This window comes from Haliotis asinina, chromosome 2, assembly GCF_037392515.1.
Source record: "Haliotis asinina isolate JCU_RB_2024 chromosome 2, JCU_Hal_asi_v2, whole genome shotgun sequence".
NCBI classification, from domain to species: domain Eukaryota; kingdom Metazoa; phylum Mollusca; class Gastropoda; order Lepetellida; family Haliotidae; genus Haliotis; species Haliotis asinina.
The window spans coordinates 22,192,868-22,212,071 of record NC_090281.1 but is presented as its reverse complement, the minus strand read 5'-3'; the positions used below and the strand labels follow the sequence as shown (position 1 = coordinate 22,212,071).

At 41.7% G+C, this 19,204-nt stretch overlaps 1 protein-coding gene across 4 annotated transcripts in view; it reads right to left on the bottom strand.

The window, feature by feature from the left end:
• LOC137273398 (putative protein-lysine deacylase ABHD14B) overlaps window positions 1-17,406 on the bottom strand; it is a 34,345-nt gene extending 16,939 nt beyond the window's left edge. The window contains exons 1-3 of one of the 4 annotated variants that reach the window (XM_067806054.1): window positions 17,315-17,406; window positions 11,302-11,609; window positions 7,919-8,084 (exon numbers count right to left, since the gene is read on the bottom strand). In XM_067806054.1, coding sequence (XP_067662155.1) covers window positions 7,919-8,084; window positions 11,302-11,577 — 442 coding nt within the window. In that variant the 5' untranslated portion in view covers window positions 11,578-11,609; window positions 17,315-17,406. Of the gene's footprint in view, window positions 1-7,918; window positions 8,085-11,301; window positions 11,610-17,306 lie in introns of all 4 variants that reach the window. The other 3 variants (XM_067806051.1, XM_067806053.1, XM_067806052.1) reach the window with 3 other exon arrangements.
• Window positions 17,407-19,204: the final 1,798 nt, after the last annotated feature.

The window sequence follows — 19,204 nt, the reverse complement described above, 5'->3', positions numbered from 1 at the left end:
TGTAACCAACATAAAGTGACCAACCCAACCTGACTGTTGTTGGCTGTAGGCGTAACTGCCGCCTTGGCTATCTCGTGGTTATACGTGGGGGTACCCTCCCACAGTGAGCCACCACCCAACAGTGAGCCCCCCACCCCCACAGTCGACCCGCATATCATGTTATAATTTTAATATTTTATATCATATACATAATGTCTGAGGGGAAAACGTTCGTCAACGACGCATACCACGCCACAGTGGTCGCCAGTCTAGCCGTAGGGTACGCTCGGTTGACTAAAATGGTGCTTAAACAACCAACTATCAAGCTATATTTCAACCTGCAGGATATGGGTATGCTTATAATGAACCTTGGTATGGCGATGGCCACAAAAGACATCCTAGTAAAACAAGGGATAATACCTGAAAATATAATGAAATAAATATAGGATGGCCACGATAGCTATGATGGCCGGTGGGGCGTTAGTGAATGCCCTGGCATTTTCCGGGAGTAATTTCCTCTTCTCGAAACTACGAGATGATCACGCAATACAGGAAGAAAGGAAGTGGCACGATCTCGCTACTGAGAAATTACAAAGGGCACAGGCCGAGTACGCTAAAAAACGCCTCCAGAGGATCGATTTTATTAACGAACAACTCACGCGTGAAAACCATGCCGTTCAAACATTCAACGATGTCGATGAAGCAATGAAAGAATACTACCTACTAACTGGTAAACGATTGGAACCGCTCAATAAACCCACACTCGCTCAGTACTACACACCATCCAAGGGACAAATGAATCGTGAACTGGTCTTCATAGTGTTGGGTATAGCAGCTACTGCGTTGGTTGCGAAGCAATTAAATTAAAATACCTATATAAGTAAACATGAGACCCGCTCCATACCGATGCGAATACATACTTATGGGGAAGACCGAGGCCTGTGGTAGGAAATGCAGGAATCAGGGGTTCTGTTGTTTCCATATGGGAAGTCCTAACTACACGTGTTCTGTGTGTGGTATCGGGGTTAAAGGGCACTACTGTCTATGTAAAGCTCACGGAGCGAACGTAGTCAGACATCAACTCATCTATGAGAATAAAAAGGGCTACATAAAAGAACGTAGGCGACTGCTCAAGATAGACTCCAATTAAATGTTTTACAATATATCCAACAGTGCGTGAAACAGCCACATATTTTTTATTAAGGTTACTGTGAACCAATTAGACATTGGTTCTCTTAGGTGTAAACACTATGACTACTGTGCGCGAGCTGAAGCGGGTCGCAAAACAGAGAGGTGTGATTGGGTATTCTGGAATGCGGAAGTCAGCATTGTTGAGATTACTAGGTTTAGAAGCCCCTCCTACGATAACACAATTAAAAGCTCAAGCAAAACAGCTTGGATACACGGGTTATTCAAACCTGGGGAGAGCCGGGTTAACCGCATTGTTATCACATGCCCCCGTAGCAAAACCTCCCACTGTAAAACAACTGAAAGCCGAGGCACACGATTTGGGTTTAGGTGGGTATTCCCGTATGAGGAAACCACAACTTTTAGAATCATTACGACAGAATAGAGCTATTGATCTACAGTTTGTGCGCACTGAGCGCGCTGTAGGCAACTATTTGAGAGGTTGGCGCATGCACGTTGATAGAAACATAGACATTACAGATATCAAGCCTCTGATAGCTGATAAGGTCAACCAGGAACTAAATAACCTAGGAAGTATCAAGTTTCAGATCACAGTGAAAATGTCGCTCGATAAGCAGGTTGGGAGTACCACTGAATATGTTCAGCCTTACTTCCGAGGTAAACAAGAGGTTGTCACACATACAGAGACCATTGACACATCAATCGATACCAGTTTTCAGCAGATACGAGAATACCTAGAACGCTACACACACTTGGGGTCCGGGTGGGCTGTAGATAAAATCGATAATGTCTATCTAGACATAGCTAACTACGTGCCGTTCAGAGGCGGATCATACCTAGCCTTACCCCCCTACTATAGGAACAAAAATGCCATAGTAAACGTTAAGAATAGAGGAAACGATTGCCTGAGGTTAGCTATCAGGTCAGCCTTATTTCCAGCTGACACTAATCCGAACAGGCCTTCTAATTATCCTCAGGATGATGGGCTCAACTGGGATGGTATAGATGAACCCACCCCCATATGCCAGATCACTAAAGTAGAAAAACAGAATAATCTGGCTATAAATATCTTTGGGCACGAAGGTAACACAACAATAGTACACAGGGTCAGCCCGGTGAAGGATCGCCAAGTTATCAATATATTCATGATCCAGCGAGGTGACAAGTATCACTACACATGGATAAAACACTTTAGCAGGCTGTTGTATGACCAATTGGCACACAGAGAAAAGACCCACTTCTGTGAACGATGCCTACATGGCTTCACACGAGCTGATTTATTAGAATCCCACCGGGATGATTGTCAAGGTGTGGGGCAGACGGCCATACGAGTCGACATGCCTAAGGAAGGTGATAATATCCTAAAATTCAGTAACCACAAGAACCAAATGTCTGTGCCTTATATCATATACGCCGACTTCGAAGCCTTAGTTGTGGGTGGGGATTCCCCCAGTGGTGCCGCCGGCGAGGCTCCCATCACCCACAAAACACAAGAGCATAAAGCCTGTTCGTTTGGATACATTGTCGTCCGTTGTGACGGGGAAACGAAAGCTCCGGTAGTGTATAGGGGCCCTGACGCGGCTGAAAGGTTTCTAAAGTGTTTGCAGGAGGAAGAAAAAATTATTAGGAATGCATTGTATAGAATCGCTCCCATGCGTATGACCCGAGTCGACAGGCTAGCTCACGCTAGTAGCACTAACTGTCACGTGTGTGACTCACCACTTAACGGTGATTCGGTGAGAGATCACTGCCACATAACTGGTAAGTATAGAGGCGCCGCTCACAGCGCGTGCAACCTCAAGCTTAAAATCAACCCTAAGACAATAAACATCCCCGTTGTCTTTCACAACTTGAGAGGGTACGACTCACACTTGATCATGCAGGCCATCGCGAAAATCGATGGTAATATAACGTGCATCCCCAACAATATGGAGAGATACATCTCCTTCAGCTTAAACGGACTTAGGTTCATTGACTCGTTTCAGTTCCTCCTGTCGTCACTCGACAGTCTGGTCAAGGCCAACAATACCTTCCCTATCACCGATCGATACACAGACGCCGAGACTAGACCCCTGCTTATGAGGAAGGGTGTGTACCCCTATGAGTACATGGATAGTTGGGCCAAGTCCACCGAGACCAGACTACCCCCTATTGACTGCTTTTATAGCAAGCTGAATGAGGCGTCCGTCTCACGAGATGATTACTCGCACGCGACTAACGTATGGAATAAACTGGGTTGTAAGAACCTGGGTGATTATCACGACCTGTACTTGAGGACAGATGTACTGCTGTTAGCCGACGTGTTTGAGACGTTTAGGCGGACGTGTTTCAAGCAGTATAAACTCGACCCCGCATGGTATTACACCAGCCCAGGTCTGTCATGGGACGCCTTGCTTAAAAAGACCGGAGTTAATTTGGAATTGCTCACAGATTACGACATGCACCTATTCATTGAGAAAGGCTTGCGAGGTGGGATTTCCATGGCATCCAAACGATACGCTAAAGCAAATAATCAATACGTGAAAGGTTACGATCCTAACAAGCCAACCAATCACATTCTCTACCTCGACGCAAACAACCTGTACGGCTGGGCCATGAGCCAGTATCTACCTACAGGGGGATTCGAATGGGTACCCCACGTTGATGTTATGGGGGTTGCACCAGATTCGAATAAAGGTTATATCCTCGAGGTTGACTTAGAGTATACCAAGGAATTACACACATCGCACAACAGCTACCCCCTGGCCCCCGAACATATGAGGGTTAACCCAGACTGGATGTCTGAGTACCAACATAACTTGTTAGGTGGGCGTGTGACAGACGTTGAAAAACTCGTGCCTAACTTAATGAATAAGACCAAGTACATCGTTCACTATCGCAACCTACAGCTGTACCTGTCGTTGGGTATGAGGCTGACCAAAATACACAGGGTGCTCATGTTCGACCAGAGCCCATGGATGGAGCCCTACATCAGAATGAACACAGACCTACGAAAAAAAGCCACCAGTGATTTTGAGAAAAATCTCTACAAGCTCATGAACAACTCGGTGTTTGGTAAGACTATGGAGAACCTGAGGAAACGCGTGACCGTGAAACTGGTTCGGTCGAGTGAGGAAGACAAGCTCAGGAAATTGATAGCCAGTCCGGCATTCAACCGTAGTAAGATATTCACAGACAACCTGGTTGCCCTACACATGAAGAAAAGCCACATAAAATTCAACCGGCCTGTTTACGTGGGGATGAGCATCCTCGATTTATCCAAACACCTGATGTACGACTTTTACTACAACGAGCTCAAGAAACAGTACGGTGACAGGTGTGAAGTGCTGTACACTGACACGGATTCCCTGCTGATGGAGATTCGAACCGAGGACGTGTATGAGGACATGAAAAAACACCTCGATTTATACGACACCAGCGACTACCCTAAGACCCATGCCATACACAGTACGGTAAATAAAAAGGTCCTAGGTAAGATGAAGGACGAGTGTGCTGGCACGCCCATAGCCGAGTACATAGGTTTGAGACCTAAGATGTACTCCATACTGAAAGCCGACAATAGTGAGATCCGGAAGGCTAAGGGGGTTAAGAAGTATGTGGTGAAACAACACATTAAACACGCCAGATTCAAGGAAGCCATGTTCAAGACCCGTACCTTTAGGCATAAAATGAACACACTTAAAAGTGATGGACATAAGATATACGGACTGACTATAAACAAGACGTCCCTGTCGCCTATGGACACGAAACGTTGGATAGCTATTGATGGGATAAACACACACGCGTATGGACATGAAAAAATTTGAGGCTATTTACTACAGCCCGCGTGGGTACTGGAAAGGAGCTAGCGCAGTAGATAAGCTAGCTAAAATAGCGCGAGTACCCCCGGAGGAAGCCAAAGCGTGGCTTGAAAAACAAGCCCTGTGGCAGATCTATTTGCCGGCACCACGCTACGTGCCTAGAAGGAGGTTCGGTATTAACATACCTAATAGCGTTCACCAGGCAGACCTACTGTTCCTACCCCACGACAAGAGGTACAAGTATGCCTTAACCGTAGTGGACGTAGCCAGTCGTTACAAGGAAGCCGAACCCTTGACCACGAAAGATTCGGCCCAGGTAGCCAGAGGATTCGAACGCATATACAAACGCAGTCCGCTGACGTGGCCAACAGAGCTGCAAGTTGACCCCGGACGGGAGTTCATGGGTGCCGTGTCACAACTGCTAGCCAAACACGATGCAAAGGTCAGGCGTGGCACGGCCGGAGCCCATCGCAGCCAAGCCATAGTTGAGAGATTTAATAGGACTTTGGCTGAGCGCTTGTTCGGCCATCAGTATGCTAGGGAGATGGCCACCCCTGGAAAACGATCGACTGAATGGGTCACGAGGTTACCCAAGGTGGTGTCGGCAATCAACCATGAAGTCACCCGTCTCACCGGTAAGAAACCGGCAGACGCTATCAAACTAAAATCAATAGTTGCAGAGTCGGCCGCTCCATTGCGTGGGAAGGAGAAACAGATACCAGATAGGGCCCTAGTGAGGTATCTATACCAGCCGGGGGAACACGAGGGTGATAACCGTAAGCGAGCCACCGATCCTATATGGTCAGTCAAAACTTACAACATAGATAAAGTGGATATGAAAGCCGACGAACCTAACTTGTACTACTTGAGGGATGGGCCGGGTAGGGGGTTTGTAAGAGAAGAATTATTGATCGTACCGTACGGCACAGCGTTACCTCCAACACACGTTAAGTAGTAGGGGTAATAGTAGCAAGAGCTAAGGGCCCAACCAAAGCCTTATTTAGTAAATAAGGCTTTGTAGAGACTTTCCTTGAAAGTGTTTTAGAACCCCCATTGTATATACTACTACATGTGGAACTGACATAGAAACAAGAGGTGCACTCCAGCACCCCACACTCCCGAAACTGCTTCCACTCAACCCAGCATGTTGAGTCACTACCCTGTGAATCGGCACAGAACAAAAACCACTCTGAGGAATCAAAGTGGTGATTCCACTCAGCACACCCGTAAACAAAGTACTACTTGCCATCGGTGAATTGACACACGCTGATGCACTGGAAGGAATCGGTTGGGGAATCACTGGAATACATTCGATGCAAGGAAGCGCTGAACTATGCTGGTGAATAAACGATGTCCCAGAACAGGTTGTTGATTCACCCACTGGAGGTAAGGTAAACGCTGTCGCATTGTGAATTGCCGCAACGATTCCAAGAGGATGAGTGGACGCCACATCATGTTGTTGAAATCAAATTGTGAATCGAATCGCTACCACGCAGAGGATGGGATAACACTCTCAAACGATTCCCTTTGTCTGACTCACTCAAACGCTCTAGGATGTCTCGATCTTGCGTAGACGATCGAAGTGCATTCGAAGCAGTAAAAGAATGATGATCCGTCTGAGGAATCGAAGGAATCGAACGACCGACATTGGGCGGGAAACGACTGGTGGTGGAGAAAGCACTACCATGCATGGTGGTGATGAAACTATGCTAGCGTCCTTTAAACTCCCCGAAGTCGACGGACGCAATAACAGCCTGAGATCATGACTAAGATAAGAATCCAATGTCTCCTGTTGAAAGTCTTCATCTGCCGACCTAGATGCAGAATGCCATGCCACCAATTTAGGGCGGTATTTTTTTGCCTTATTAGGTGCTGAAGAGCCATCTTCTGCCCTGCGCCTATCGCTATGTGACGTCCTCCTCTTATTCACCTGCCAGTACAGATCAAATTCATCGTCATCTAATCCCATACACAAACTACATCTAGATGACCACTCACACAAACCAATACAGTTAACACAAGAATTGTGCGGATCTGCCGACGAAAAGTTGCTGTTACATTCACACAATGCATGCGTTTTTTAGAAGTATTCTTCTCTTTAGAAACACCCATTGTCAGTCACAAAATCGAGCTATCAATTCTCTCAGAAAACAACTTGTCCAGTGTGGTGTGACAAGAAAGAGGATGACAAGTAGAGGATGTCACATGGTCGGCTGCGCATGCAGGATGATTGACAGGTGTCTAATGCGGGAGCAAAGGTCGGGTGGTCAGAGGCCAAGAAGATTTGATTCAACTTAGCAGACAGCACGTTTCCACACTGGGTCGAAGAGAGGAAGAGAGATGCAAAACCTGTTATAGGATAAGTCTAAAAATAAATAAAAATTTTCTTGTCTGCCTGACCACTGCTTCCTCCATTCTACCTGATGTATCTTCAGCACCTGACCACCCTGTACCGCTCCTGCCTACCTGATGTATCTACAGCCCCTGACCTCCCTGTACCGCTCCTGCCTATCTGATGTATCTACAGCCCCTGACCTCGCTGTACTGCTCCTGCCTACCTGATGTATCTATAGCCCCTGACATCCCTGTACCGCTCCTGCCTACCTGATGTATCTACAGCCCCTGACCTCCCTGAACCGCTCCTGCCTATCTGATGTATCTACAGTCCCTGACCTCCCTGAACCGCTCCTGCCTACCTGGTGTATCTACAGTCCCTGACCTTGCTGTACCGCTCCTGCCTATCTGATGTACCTACAGCCCCTGACCTCGCTGTACCGCTCCTGCCTACCTGATGTATCTACAATCCCTGACCTCTCCTGTACCACTTCTTCTTCCTGCCTACCTGATACATCTCTAGCTCCTGACCTCCCCTGTACCGCCTCTTCTTCCTGCCCACCTGATACATCTACAGCCCCTGACCTCCCCTGTACCACTTCTTTCTCCTGCCTACCTGATACATATACAGCCCCTGTACCTACCTACCTACCTACCTGGTAAGTCAACAGCCACTCCTCTATGGCCCCAACTAGACACCAGGCTAAGTGTCCCGATATCCAGCCAGTTTTTTGAAGAGAAGCTTTGTCCATGGAGAAACAGAACATCCAGATTTGTTGCACTTCCCTTTGGATCTGCTTGCCTTGTGAATATTTTCAGGGACTGAAGAAATATAATCAAAATTGTTGATTTAGAAGCTTAATTCTTTGGAGACGAAGTTCCATGCAGTAAACAGGACCAGAAACAGTTCATGCGTTCATTTGAACATGTCACGACACATATACTACACAGTTTATGAGATACATTCCAAATTGTACACATTTACATATAGAAGAAAACATGCCTCCGAGGTTCTGGTAGACAATGTAAACCCGGAGGGGGAGGGATTTCCTGATCCAGATGGTTTTACATTGTCTACCAAACCAAGGAGAAGTGTTTTCTCTATCACATATACTGTCAATGATGGATAATTACAATGTAGATGATCATTCAATGAAGCTACATAACTATAACTTAAGTGCGAGTAAAGTCAATTTAATGACAGTAGCTATAAGTAAATAATTTAACACCATCACTTTTGTCAGCCTGATGGCCGTGCAGTAGAGCGTCTGCCTACAGATCTGAGATTTGTGGTTCTGATTCCATTTCGGAAAACATTTGTATTTCGAGTTTAATCTATAACGATATTTTTCAGTTGATTTAAAAAACTCATGTATCATTTTAACCTGGGAAGCGGTCTTACTAATGAAAAGTAAAACCTTGGAAGAGGTCTTTACAGCGAAAAGTAAAACCTGTCCCTCCAAAACAAAAACCTCAAATGCAGTTATTCTGGGAAAACAAGAGATGACCTAATATATAGTGAGAAGCACACTTATAGGTTTATATGAATACAATGTAATATAATGTAGTTAATGAATTGTGCTCAACTTTCTTTCTTCTAGTTTTCACATTAGTGAAATCCTTACATGGTTGAATGGTCAGGTAATAGAGTAGCAAAATGAAAAAGGAGTATTTTCTGCTAAAATACTGTAATATTGTTCAATATTTGTACAATTATCTGTCTTCATGTACATGTCCATAGCATCTCATAAAACATCAATTTATTATATCACAATAAATATGAAGGGTGCTGAGTCTGTGTAGTCTTACACTGCAGCCCTTGGAAAGATTGTGATGTGCAGCAATATCAGGCCTACCAAAGACAACTTTCCCACTGTGCAGAAAAAATGCAGAAACGCACACATTAATCGTGGAAATAACAACGTAAATTATCTCACCTCACTACTGAAACAGTTAAAACGGCAACAAAAAATAATGAAACTGCAACATTTTTATATTAGCGAACTTTGACCTCTACTATGCATGTGTATTATGATCAATGCTTCGGTCAAATTTCCGAGTAGCCTTGCATTGCCTCGTGTAGAAAATGTATTGAATATGTCTAAATAATTATTGTCAATCATTTCATTTGAATGGAAAGTAAACTAAAGAAGTGTGCACACAAACATAATGATGATAACTGCCAGATAATACAACAGAAAGGGAATGTACCTTTTTTTTAAGCTGGAAAATGGTCATAACTTTCTCTTTCATGTGCGTATGTGCAAAATTGAAGTTGCAGGGTTCTGTTTTTTGCTCCGGTGTTAGCGATTTAAAGTTTCCATTTTCACTGTTTGAGTAGCGAGTTATTGTGTTTATGTTGCTATGATTAATGTGGGCTTTTCTGCGTTTTTCAGCACAGAGGGAGTTTTCTTTCGTAGGCCTGAATACTAGCTACATGGGCGCTCAAGCTTAGCAATTACTGAAACAATGTACCTTATGCTTATGGAGAGAGGAGGACTTGACACTGGCATATATGAGCGAGTCAGTGAGTGAGTGAGTGAGTGAGTGAGTGAGTGAGTGAGTGAGTGAGTGAGTGAGTGGGTGAGTGGGTGAGTGAGTGGGTGAGTAAAATAATGAATGACAAAAATTTGTACATAGCAAAAGGCACCACTTTAGGTTCTGATAGATATATCAACCAAGTTTTGCAGAAAAATAATGAACGTTTCTGAGGTCAGAGTTCTGCTCTGGAAATGAAGCCCACCCCACCATTAGACTAACATCAAAATGTGCCATGGAAAAACAAAACAAAACCCCCCAAAAATGCCGGAAGAGGCGTCAACTATATCCCCCATTACATGGGGGGGGGGGGGGGGGGGGGGGAGGAGAGAGATATAAAAAGGAAGTTAGCTCATACCAGTAACTAGTACTATATGGTGAAAACAAACAACTGACGGATGTCGGTCATTCTGACACAGAAAGTCTACATGATGGCTGTGAGTTTGAATGAAGTAACAATTACACATTGATAAATGGATTATTGGTTCATACTTTATTTCTGAAAAATAAGTGAAAAAAACCCCAAATCCCACCTACCTATCACAGATTTTAAAAAGGTGTAATTGGAACCACAGCATTTATTTATTTGGTCAAACCCACAATGTCATGTTAACATGCTGTTTCTAAATTTTATGAAGACTCTCAACACAGTTATATCTCCTACAGTCACCCTGCCTACGTGCCTAGTGAAGTCTATTTGACAGGCTTATCTCAGCAAAGTCTTGACCCCAAGGAGTCCTTTGAGTCATGCAACTGTCAGGAGAGAAAAAAGCCTGTACTGCAGATTTGAATGCGTTGAATAACAAAATCTTTGTACATGGAATACTTCTTATTCCCCTCCATTTTGTCATGGACAACCTGCATGGTGTAGTGGAGCATTTGCTCAGATAGAGAAAGGTTGTGGGTTCCATCGCCAGCTGTGTCATGCCAATAGACATTAAAATATGGTACTTGTTGGTCCCTGCCTGACACTTGGCTTTAAAAGATCAGTTCTTCAACCAGGATTTTTGCAAGTTGGTAGCCAAACTACTAAAATATGTGCCAATGCAGTTGAAGCTTTTGCCATTGATTGTAACCATTGTAAAGATTATAGAAGAAGACTATGGACTCTATTAAATGGGTACACTCTAGCATTAAAAGGTTACATTGCATATTTTATGGTGCAAATGGCACAATACAGCTGCCTGGCTGAAACACTGATGGGTACAACAAGGACAGGTCGGCTCAGAGTCAGTATACTGTGTCTGAGTGGGGTATTCATGCTTGACTGCAGCAGTGAGATAGCAATACAAAACCAGTTGAAGTCTGTGCTAGTACAAGCAGTCACACATACACACGCATGCATGTCAACATATGAGCAAAATATTCTCGAGTACAATGTAAAACCACATTTGACCTCATCTTCTTTCAATCACACACTTCACTCAGGGACAACATTCACTAGCACTAATCCCAGCCAACCTGACCTTAGGACGCTAGATAAGTTTAATGTCATCCTCACCTTGCCATTCAACGTGACCTCAACTATGACCTCCTTCACTTGGTCATTCTCAGCACTTTTGACATCTGATGGGATGTCCACAAACTGGGTGTACCACGATGCCTCCTTGGACTCGTCTTTCCCTGCCATCCTGTGTTCCTCTACTGGCCCAGTTAGCTTGGTGTCCCCTTTACTAGACTCTCCTGGCCACAGTCGGTATATCACCAGCACGCCCGCAAACACTCCCGCGATTAGCAGTATACAAAGCTTGTTGACATGGATCCCACTAGGGCTCATAGTGCAACTGGTGATACAGTCAATGCATTAACCTAGAAAGGACGCATTTGCATTATCATGATGTGATTAAATGCACGCACACATTTACGTTATTTATGAATGTTCTCAACACTGTCGTATTAATGTCACAGTCATAATATTTTGTACTCAGTGAAAGTACATGCTTAGTGTTTTGGATACAATTATTGATCATGCTGACATTAACATGGCACATAAGTCTGAAGTGTCCTTCTCACTATATATTTGGTCATCTCATTTTACCAGAATAACCACATTTGAGGTATTTCTTTTGTTAGTTAGACCTCTTCCCAGGTTTTACATTTCGTTAGTAAGACCTCTATACAGGTTTTACATTTTGTTAGTAAGACCTCTTCCCAGGTTTTACATTTTGTTAGTAAGACCTTTTCCCAGGTTTTACATTTTGTTAGTAAGACCTCTTCCCAGGTTTTACTTTTCATAAGTAAGACCTCATCCAAAGGTTTTACATTTGTAATTGCCTTTTCCTAACTCTACATGAACATCAACATTCAAATGATATATGCGTGTTTGAAATTAACTGAAAAATATAGTTCAAGATTAAGTTCAAAGTGCAAAGTCAAAGTGTTATAAGTGCACGTACTCCTCACCCTTGAGGCTTGTCTTGGAGCTATTTGCTATTTCTTAGTCCTTGTAAAATTTCACAGTGAAATTAAAAAACAAATGAGTATAGTTTGTTAAGTAACTTTTTATTTAGGAGACAAACATTAAGAAACATTTTCCCTGAGTTGGCCTGATGTTTTTACTACATTCAGCATTATTGTGATTTACTGTTATCAGTTTGACCTAAACAGACTCTAGAAAAGTATCCGAGAAGTGATACACTGTGACTTACCTACTATAATACTAGCAGAATAGAAAATGCACTTTAAATGGTATGTCATTTCTGGTGATGATTTATCTCAGATTTCACATTTTATAGACCAAGTTTGTTATAATTTATCTGAATTCTCTGGTGGGATATTGTGTACCTCTTTACTGATCCTCAATACCTCCCTCACACTCAATACTGCCATGTTGTTATGTACTTTCTCTTGTATATCAGGTCATATTGGGACTGTTCATTAGTTATGGCTCTCTCTACATGTACGTCTGTATATGTGTGTGTGTGGTGATGATTTTAAGGGGGTGAGGTGTCACGCATTTTGTTCTTGGGAGTTACGGGTGGTCATGTATTCATGTAGTAGAGGTGCCACCAATTTTGTATATAAAAATATTAAACATCATGCTTAATAATTAAGGGAAGGAGGGGTACTCACTTTGTAAATAAGTTTTAGAGGGGTGGGGTGTAGGGGTGGCATTCACATTGTACATGCTTCTCGATAAAATCCATTAACGACCCTCTAGTCATAAATTATACATAAATCATTAACAGTTCATCAGCAACAATCAATCAAAGTGCTACAGCTTATCAGCTAAGATATCCAGGAAATACTGCAACCCTCATGAAAGGACCATTAAGCTGTCTCCAAGGAATCATTTAATAAGGATCAATTTTAAGATAAAGCAAACTGTTCTCACCTACCTCTTCAAAATTTCAAGCCTGTCCAAAGACATTTAAGAGAAATATGGAAGTAAAAAACATTGTTATTGATGATCCACCATTTCTGACATTCACGCCTGCTGTCTCTACAATGCAGATACTCCTCTCTCAATGACTACATATGATCAATATTTATATATTGATATTAAACACCATATGGTGACAATTTCACATACAAGACTGATATATAGTTTCTGCTCAATTACTATGGACTAAATTCTTAAAGTAAATCCTAGATAGCATAAATAATACCATAGGCGGATCCAGGAATTTTGAAAGGTGGGGGTTCTGGGGGTTTGAATTCCATGAAACCCCAATGGCTCTGACAATGCAAACTGACACATTAATTTCACATGGGAAGTTTAAATTCAGACTAAGTATTCAGTGTTTTTGATGGGGTTTTAGAAGGCTGGTTACCGTGTTCTACTACCTCCGAATTTACCAGGCCGGTCACAAAATATGATAAAGATTAGAAGACTAAGAAATGGAATAAAAGATGATGCGCTTCACTTTCATGATGTTCTTTAGAGCAGATTTTTCCATAATAAAGTGAATAAGTGAGTATAGTTTTACGCTGCACTCAGAAAAATGCAGTTATGTGGCAGCGGTCAGTAAGTAATCGAATCTGGACCAGACAATCCAGTGAACATGAGCATCAATCTGAGCAACTGGGAACCAATGGCATGTGTCAACCAAGTCAGAGAGCCTGACCATATAATCCTGTTAGAGGCCTCTTATGACAAGCATGGGCTACTGAATATCAATGTTCTAATCCAGACCTTCACACATTTTTTAATGTAAGAACAACTGTGGTAACGCCATATAACTGGCCTGCTAGCTCACATATTTTACAGTACATAATAACCATGATAACAGCTCCATTGTCATCCTCCTATTAGAACCATATAAATTCAGATATCAAGTGTGAATTAAATTTCTATAATTAACTTTTAAGACTGATTGCAACTTGAACTTGAATCATTATATTGTCCTCCTCAAAAGCCAAACCTTACGTTTACCTTAAAACATCAAAAAGAGAGCTGTTCGCTCTTCGTTTCGACAAACACATGGCATTTAAAGTATCAGATAACATTGTTATTTTCTGTGTTTCATTACTTTAAGGAACAAAATACATCTATCATTTCTGAATTACTATTATACTGACCAGTCACACTGCTCAAAGAATAATGAATTTGAAAGGAAACCTCAACTCACAGGAAAATCATAAGTGGCTGATTCTGTAATTAAAGGATTATTTTAGTGATTTTATTCTAATTTCTGTAACATTTTAAGCAGGACAAAAACTAGTTGGGTATTTTACCAGACACAGTAAAATATCGGTCTTGGGCAAGTTTTATCTGTATATACCGGATTTACTGGCATTTACATGACTTTCCAAACATAACCAGTAGTTCAATGTAAAACACATCCATAAACACAAAACTAAATCATGAAGCATACAACTTTATACCACAGAACTGTTTCTTTACTGTATAGACGGACGCTTCAGTGTAGACTCACACACCATTTCAATCTAAAACTGAATTACTGACTGAGTTTGGTTTACGCCACTTTTAGCAATATTCCAGCAACATCACGACGGGGATCACCAGAAATGGGCTCCACACAATCTACCCATGTGGCGATTTGAACCTGTGCCTTTGGCGTAAAGTCAATGCTAAAACCACTTGGCTACCCTACCACCCCTAACACTGAAATAAATGCTACAGAAATGTCTTTCATAGAATATATCCTTGTACACTGTCTGTAGATCACTGACACCAACTTACCTCCTTGCATGTCTACTGATATATGAGTATTACTGCTCAGCACTTCCTGTGTGTTAGTCAAGCATGGATAAAGAAAAGATGACTACCAAATTTAGAGAATGCTGTCCCCCTCCGATATCCACCTGACTAAATTGAGAGTCATTTTCAAAACTCCTATTTTAACAAGGCCATATAGAACTTGTGTTCACATATCAATTCAAGATTTATCACAGTAAGAATCACAAACACCAATGTGTTTTTTTAGCCTTGTTCATCTGAGCCTAAACATGATAGTGACTTTTAGTATAGGAGCTGGACTTCCTCTCTGATGTTCTGTGATGGTTGGTAATGGTCAGTGATGGTTGGTGATGGTCAGTGATGTTCAGTGATGGTTGGTGATGGTCAGTGATGTTCAGTGATGGTCTGTGATATTAAGTGGCGGTGAGGGATGGGGACTGATGCTCAGTGATGGTCAGTCATGATGAGTGATGGTCAGTGATGATCGGTAATGTCTAGTTGTGATCAGCAATGGCTGATGATTGTCAGTAATGTCCAGTGATGGTTAGTGATACTCACAGATGGTCAACAATGTTCAGTGATGTTCAGTAATGGTCAGTAATGCTCAGTAATGGTCGGTAATGTTCAGTGATGGTCACTGATGTTCAAAGATGGTTAAGTTCAGTAAAGTCTCTGATGTTCAAAGATTGTTAGTTAGGTTCAGTAATGGTCACTGATGTTCAGTAATGGTCACTGATGTTCAGCGATGTTCAGTTATGGTTGGTAATGTTCAGTGACTGCCAACAATGACGTTCCATTCACATCCCCAAACAGAAACAACCCTTAAGTTTTTCAGGCAACTTAACTGCATAAAATATAAAATATATTAGCTTTACCCCTACACTCAGGAACATTCCAGCTATGGCGGCGGTCTGTAAATAACCTTTGGTTATCAAGGACAGGTGAACTCCATAATGGAGGATGAAAATAGCAATGTACATTCATTATGTTTGTGTAAATTTACTTTTAAAAAATGAAATACAGAGCTCTTGAATATTTAGAACAAGAAAATTGTTAAAGAAATCTTGTAACTTCATGGAATGTGAACAGTGACAGATGCATTCCTCAAACTCTTCTCAACTCTTGCCTGTACACATATTTAATTATGCTGTCAGTTTGCTGACTTCATTTGTTTTGATCAAACAGAATTATTCTACTTCATTTACATTCTCATTGGGAAGTTCTTTGATTTAAGATGGACAACATTAAGTCCTTTTTTTCACAAGCCTTTTTGTTGTAGGTGTGTTTCTGTAAAATATCATTACTATTGGTGATGCCTAAACATTAAAGTCATTTCAGAAATTGTCCCTATGTACTTAAAACATCAAAGTAGACTGATTTAACATGGATTCGAAGCCCAAAAGCATACAAATGTACATTAACTTTCCATTTTCTTTAATACATTTTGAACTGTTTTTTATAAACTGGATGGGCAAACTTTGATGCCAGTTTCTAAAACAACTGCAGTATTAAGTTTTTTTTCTATTGTGTAAGTGGAAATTTCACAATGACAAATACACTTTTGAGTCATTTGACTGATAGACAATAGTTTGAGTTACAAGTCTAAACAAACTCTGAGAATACCATGTGATTCCTCAAAGGCTTGCACCTCCCAAAGTGACACACAAAGATGCTGATATTTTACAATCAATTACAAGGCAAAACTATTTTACCTCCTTAATAAAAGTGAGGATGCCCCTATACTGCCAATGCACATCTGCTTCCCATAGCAAGGATTTCTTGGATATTATCAAATATTGGATAATACTATCTTTGCCAACACATGGACATTTTAATTGTAACTGTTCCTAAACATTCTCCCAAAGCCTAAATCTTCCTTCAAGTGAGTAATATGATAGTCAGGGGGAAAAGGATTGTTGGAGTGTGAGCAGGTTTCTTGCAATATGTTACCTGAGATAGTCTCACATTCACTGCACTGCAGTTTTTTCCCTTCCTTCCAGCCCTTTCCACAATTTTTTCTCTCACATTTATAGATGTCAGACAAATTCTGAGACTATACACATCTACATGGGTAGTGATGAAAGATTTTAGGCAGTTTTCTCTGAACTCTGCTGCTCCCTTGGACACTTGCATGAAAGTATCGTGAATCATATTCTGCAGAGGTTTCATTTTCTCATACCCTTTAGCATTACAGAACCGCATTGTGCCAACTGTCAGATGACTGAACTCTTACATAGCGGACACCTGTACGTAAGCCAAACGCCGTTTCCCGTGTCATAGTGTACCGCATAAGTTACATAACACAGTGCACGAAGTAAAGATGTTACATCGGAAGTGCAGCCTGTAAACAGATGACAACCTACGTGCACACCTTCTTGTCAATGCCGTGGGAGACGTCGGCAGATCGAAAACTGCCACATGTCAACAAACATGTCAACACTGAATCTTCACTTCCGGGTCAAACAAACTATCCGGGTTTTGTGTTATTCCGAGGCAAGCCGAGTGATGACGAATGATTAATATCCCATTCGTAACTACTCGGGTCATTCCGGAAACTCGCATATTTCCGTAATCTGCGTTACTCCCGGTTTGCCACGGAAAGTGGCGATTGCTTAATAGGCACTGATGGGGAACGATTAATGTTTCTCACCAATGGTCCAATTACGAAACCAAGCTGCAACTTGGTCAGCTCCTGCTACCTCGAACGTAATTTATAACGGACACGGGGATTGGACAACTGTCTATACTGGCTGAATTTCTTCACCCTAAACAGTAAGAAGGGTGGCTGCCCATCACATACCGTTGTTTGGAAATACCTCTAGTATTCCCTGCCTGATTGTAATAAAGTTTCCCAGCAGTGTAGTTTTTTATCTAATGCTTGGATGATATAGTGACTGATCCAATCTGATCCTATTTTTGTGATTTTTACCTCCATTTTTAACCATGTCATGTAAAAATATGAAGTCTGCAGGCACTTAGCAAGCCATTTGTTTCGCGTACGTCCGATAGACTGCAAAGCTTTATATTTAGATAGTATTGAGATCATAGTAATGTTGGCCTAACTGTCATTGCGAAAATAATGTGTAATTTTGGATAGCTACGCCCATGGTCTGTGCCAATAAAAAGACATACGCACATTTGATTTATTTGAATCCGTAAACTAACAACCACGAAAGAAAAATCTGAAAAAATTCCTAAATAAATAAAAACCTGATTACATTGTATACCTATGTATCCAAGTACACTGCAAATGCGAATATGGATTTCTTATGTAACAACGAAGTTCCGTTGGCATCCTCAAAACAGTTTCGGCCCACAAGTGTTTACAGGCTGCATGCAATACGGCGATTACTTAATTCTCCCTTGCTGTATTCCGCGTTTGATGGTAAAACCTACACATATGGTCAGTTAATGAATAATTAACAGGTATAATTAGTGATAACACCACTCAGATTACTCGACAAAGGTTCCCGTTTGGCATATCTCCTGTCTGAAGGAAATACTCAGTATTATGAGTTAAGGTCTGGTTTCGCAAATGCATTACATGTTATATGTAATATGTGCATGTAAGTAATGCAAGAGGGTTTATCAGTTGAGTTACAAAAACAAACATCAATCAAATGATTAGCCGATAACATACGGATTAATTACTGTTATCTTCCACAGCAGATTTGTCAAAAGGCAGTGTTAATGTGTGTAGATTCACTAATCTACACTGACTATACGCCCTGTCGTAAAGTGCGAGTGTGAAAACAACACCCTTCCGTCAAAGAATTAACCGCCAATACGTTGATTAATTGATTTTCATTATTGGCTAACTAAATTACTGAGAATGGCGGACATCATACAAGTAGTTGCCAGGTGTGCTACCTTGGGTGACCAATGAGACTATATACCAATGTGAAAAACCTGAAACGATGTATCACCTTTTCGCATATTACTCAATATTATGAGAAAGACATATGACATAGAGCAGGCTTATTCACCAGCTGCTGATTCCTTCTAGCATTTTATGACTGCGCAATATCTGGTGAAAACATATCCGATCCGAATCTTATCGTTCGGATCTCTGCAGGCGTTGATGTCGGTTGTGAAAATGGACAATGACGAACGATGTCACCTAACATGAAAGTAGGTATCTGAATATCGGTCAGAGAAACGAGGTGTGAACCACTTAGGATCCTTTTTGTCTAGGAAGTGACATAGCCAAACACGCCATACGTTTGAAAACGAAGGTTAAGTGAAGATTTGTTTTGCCCGC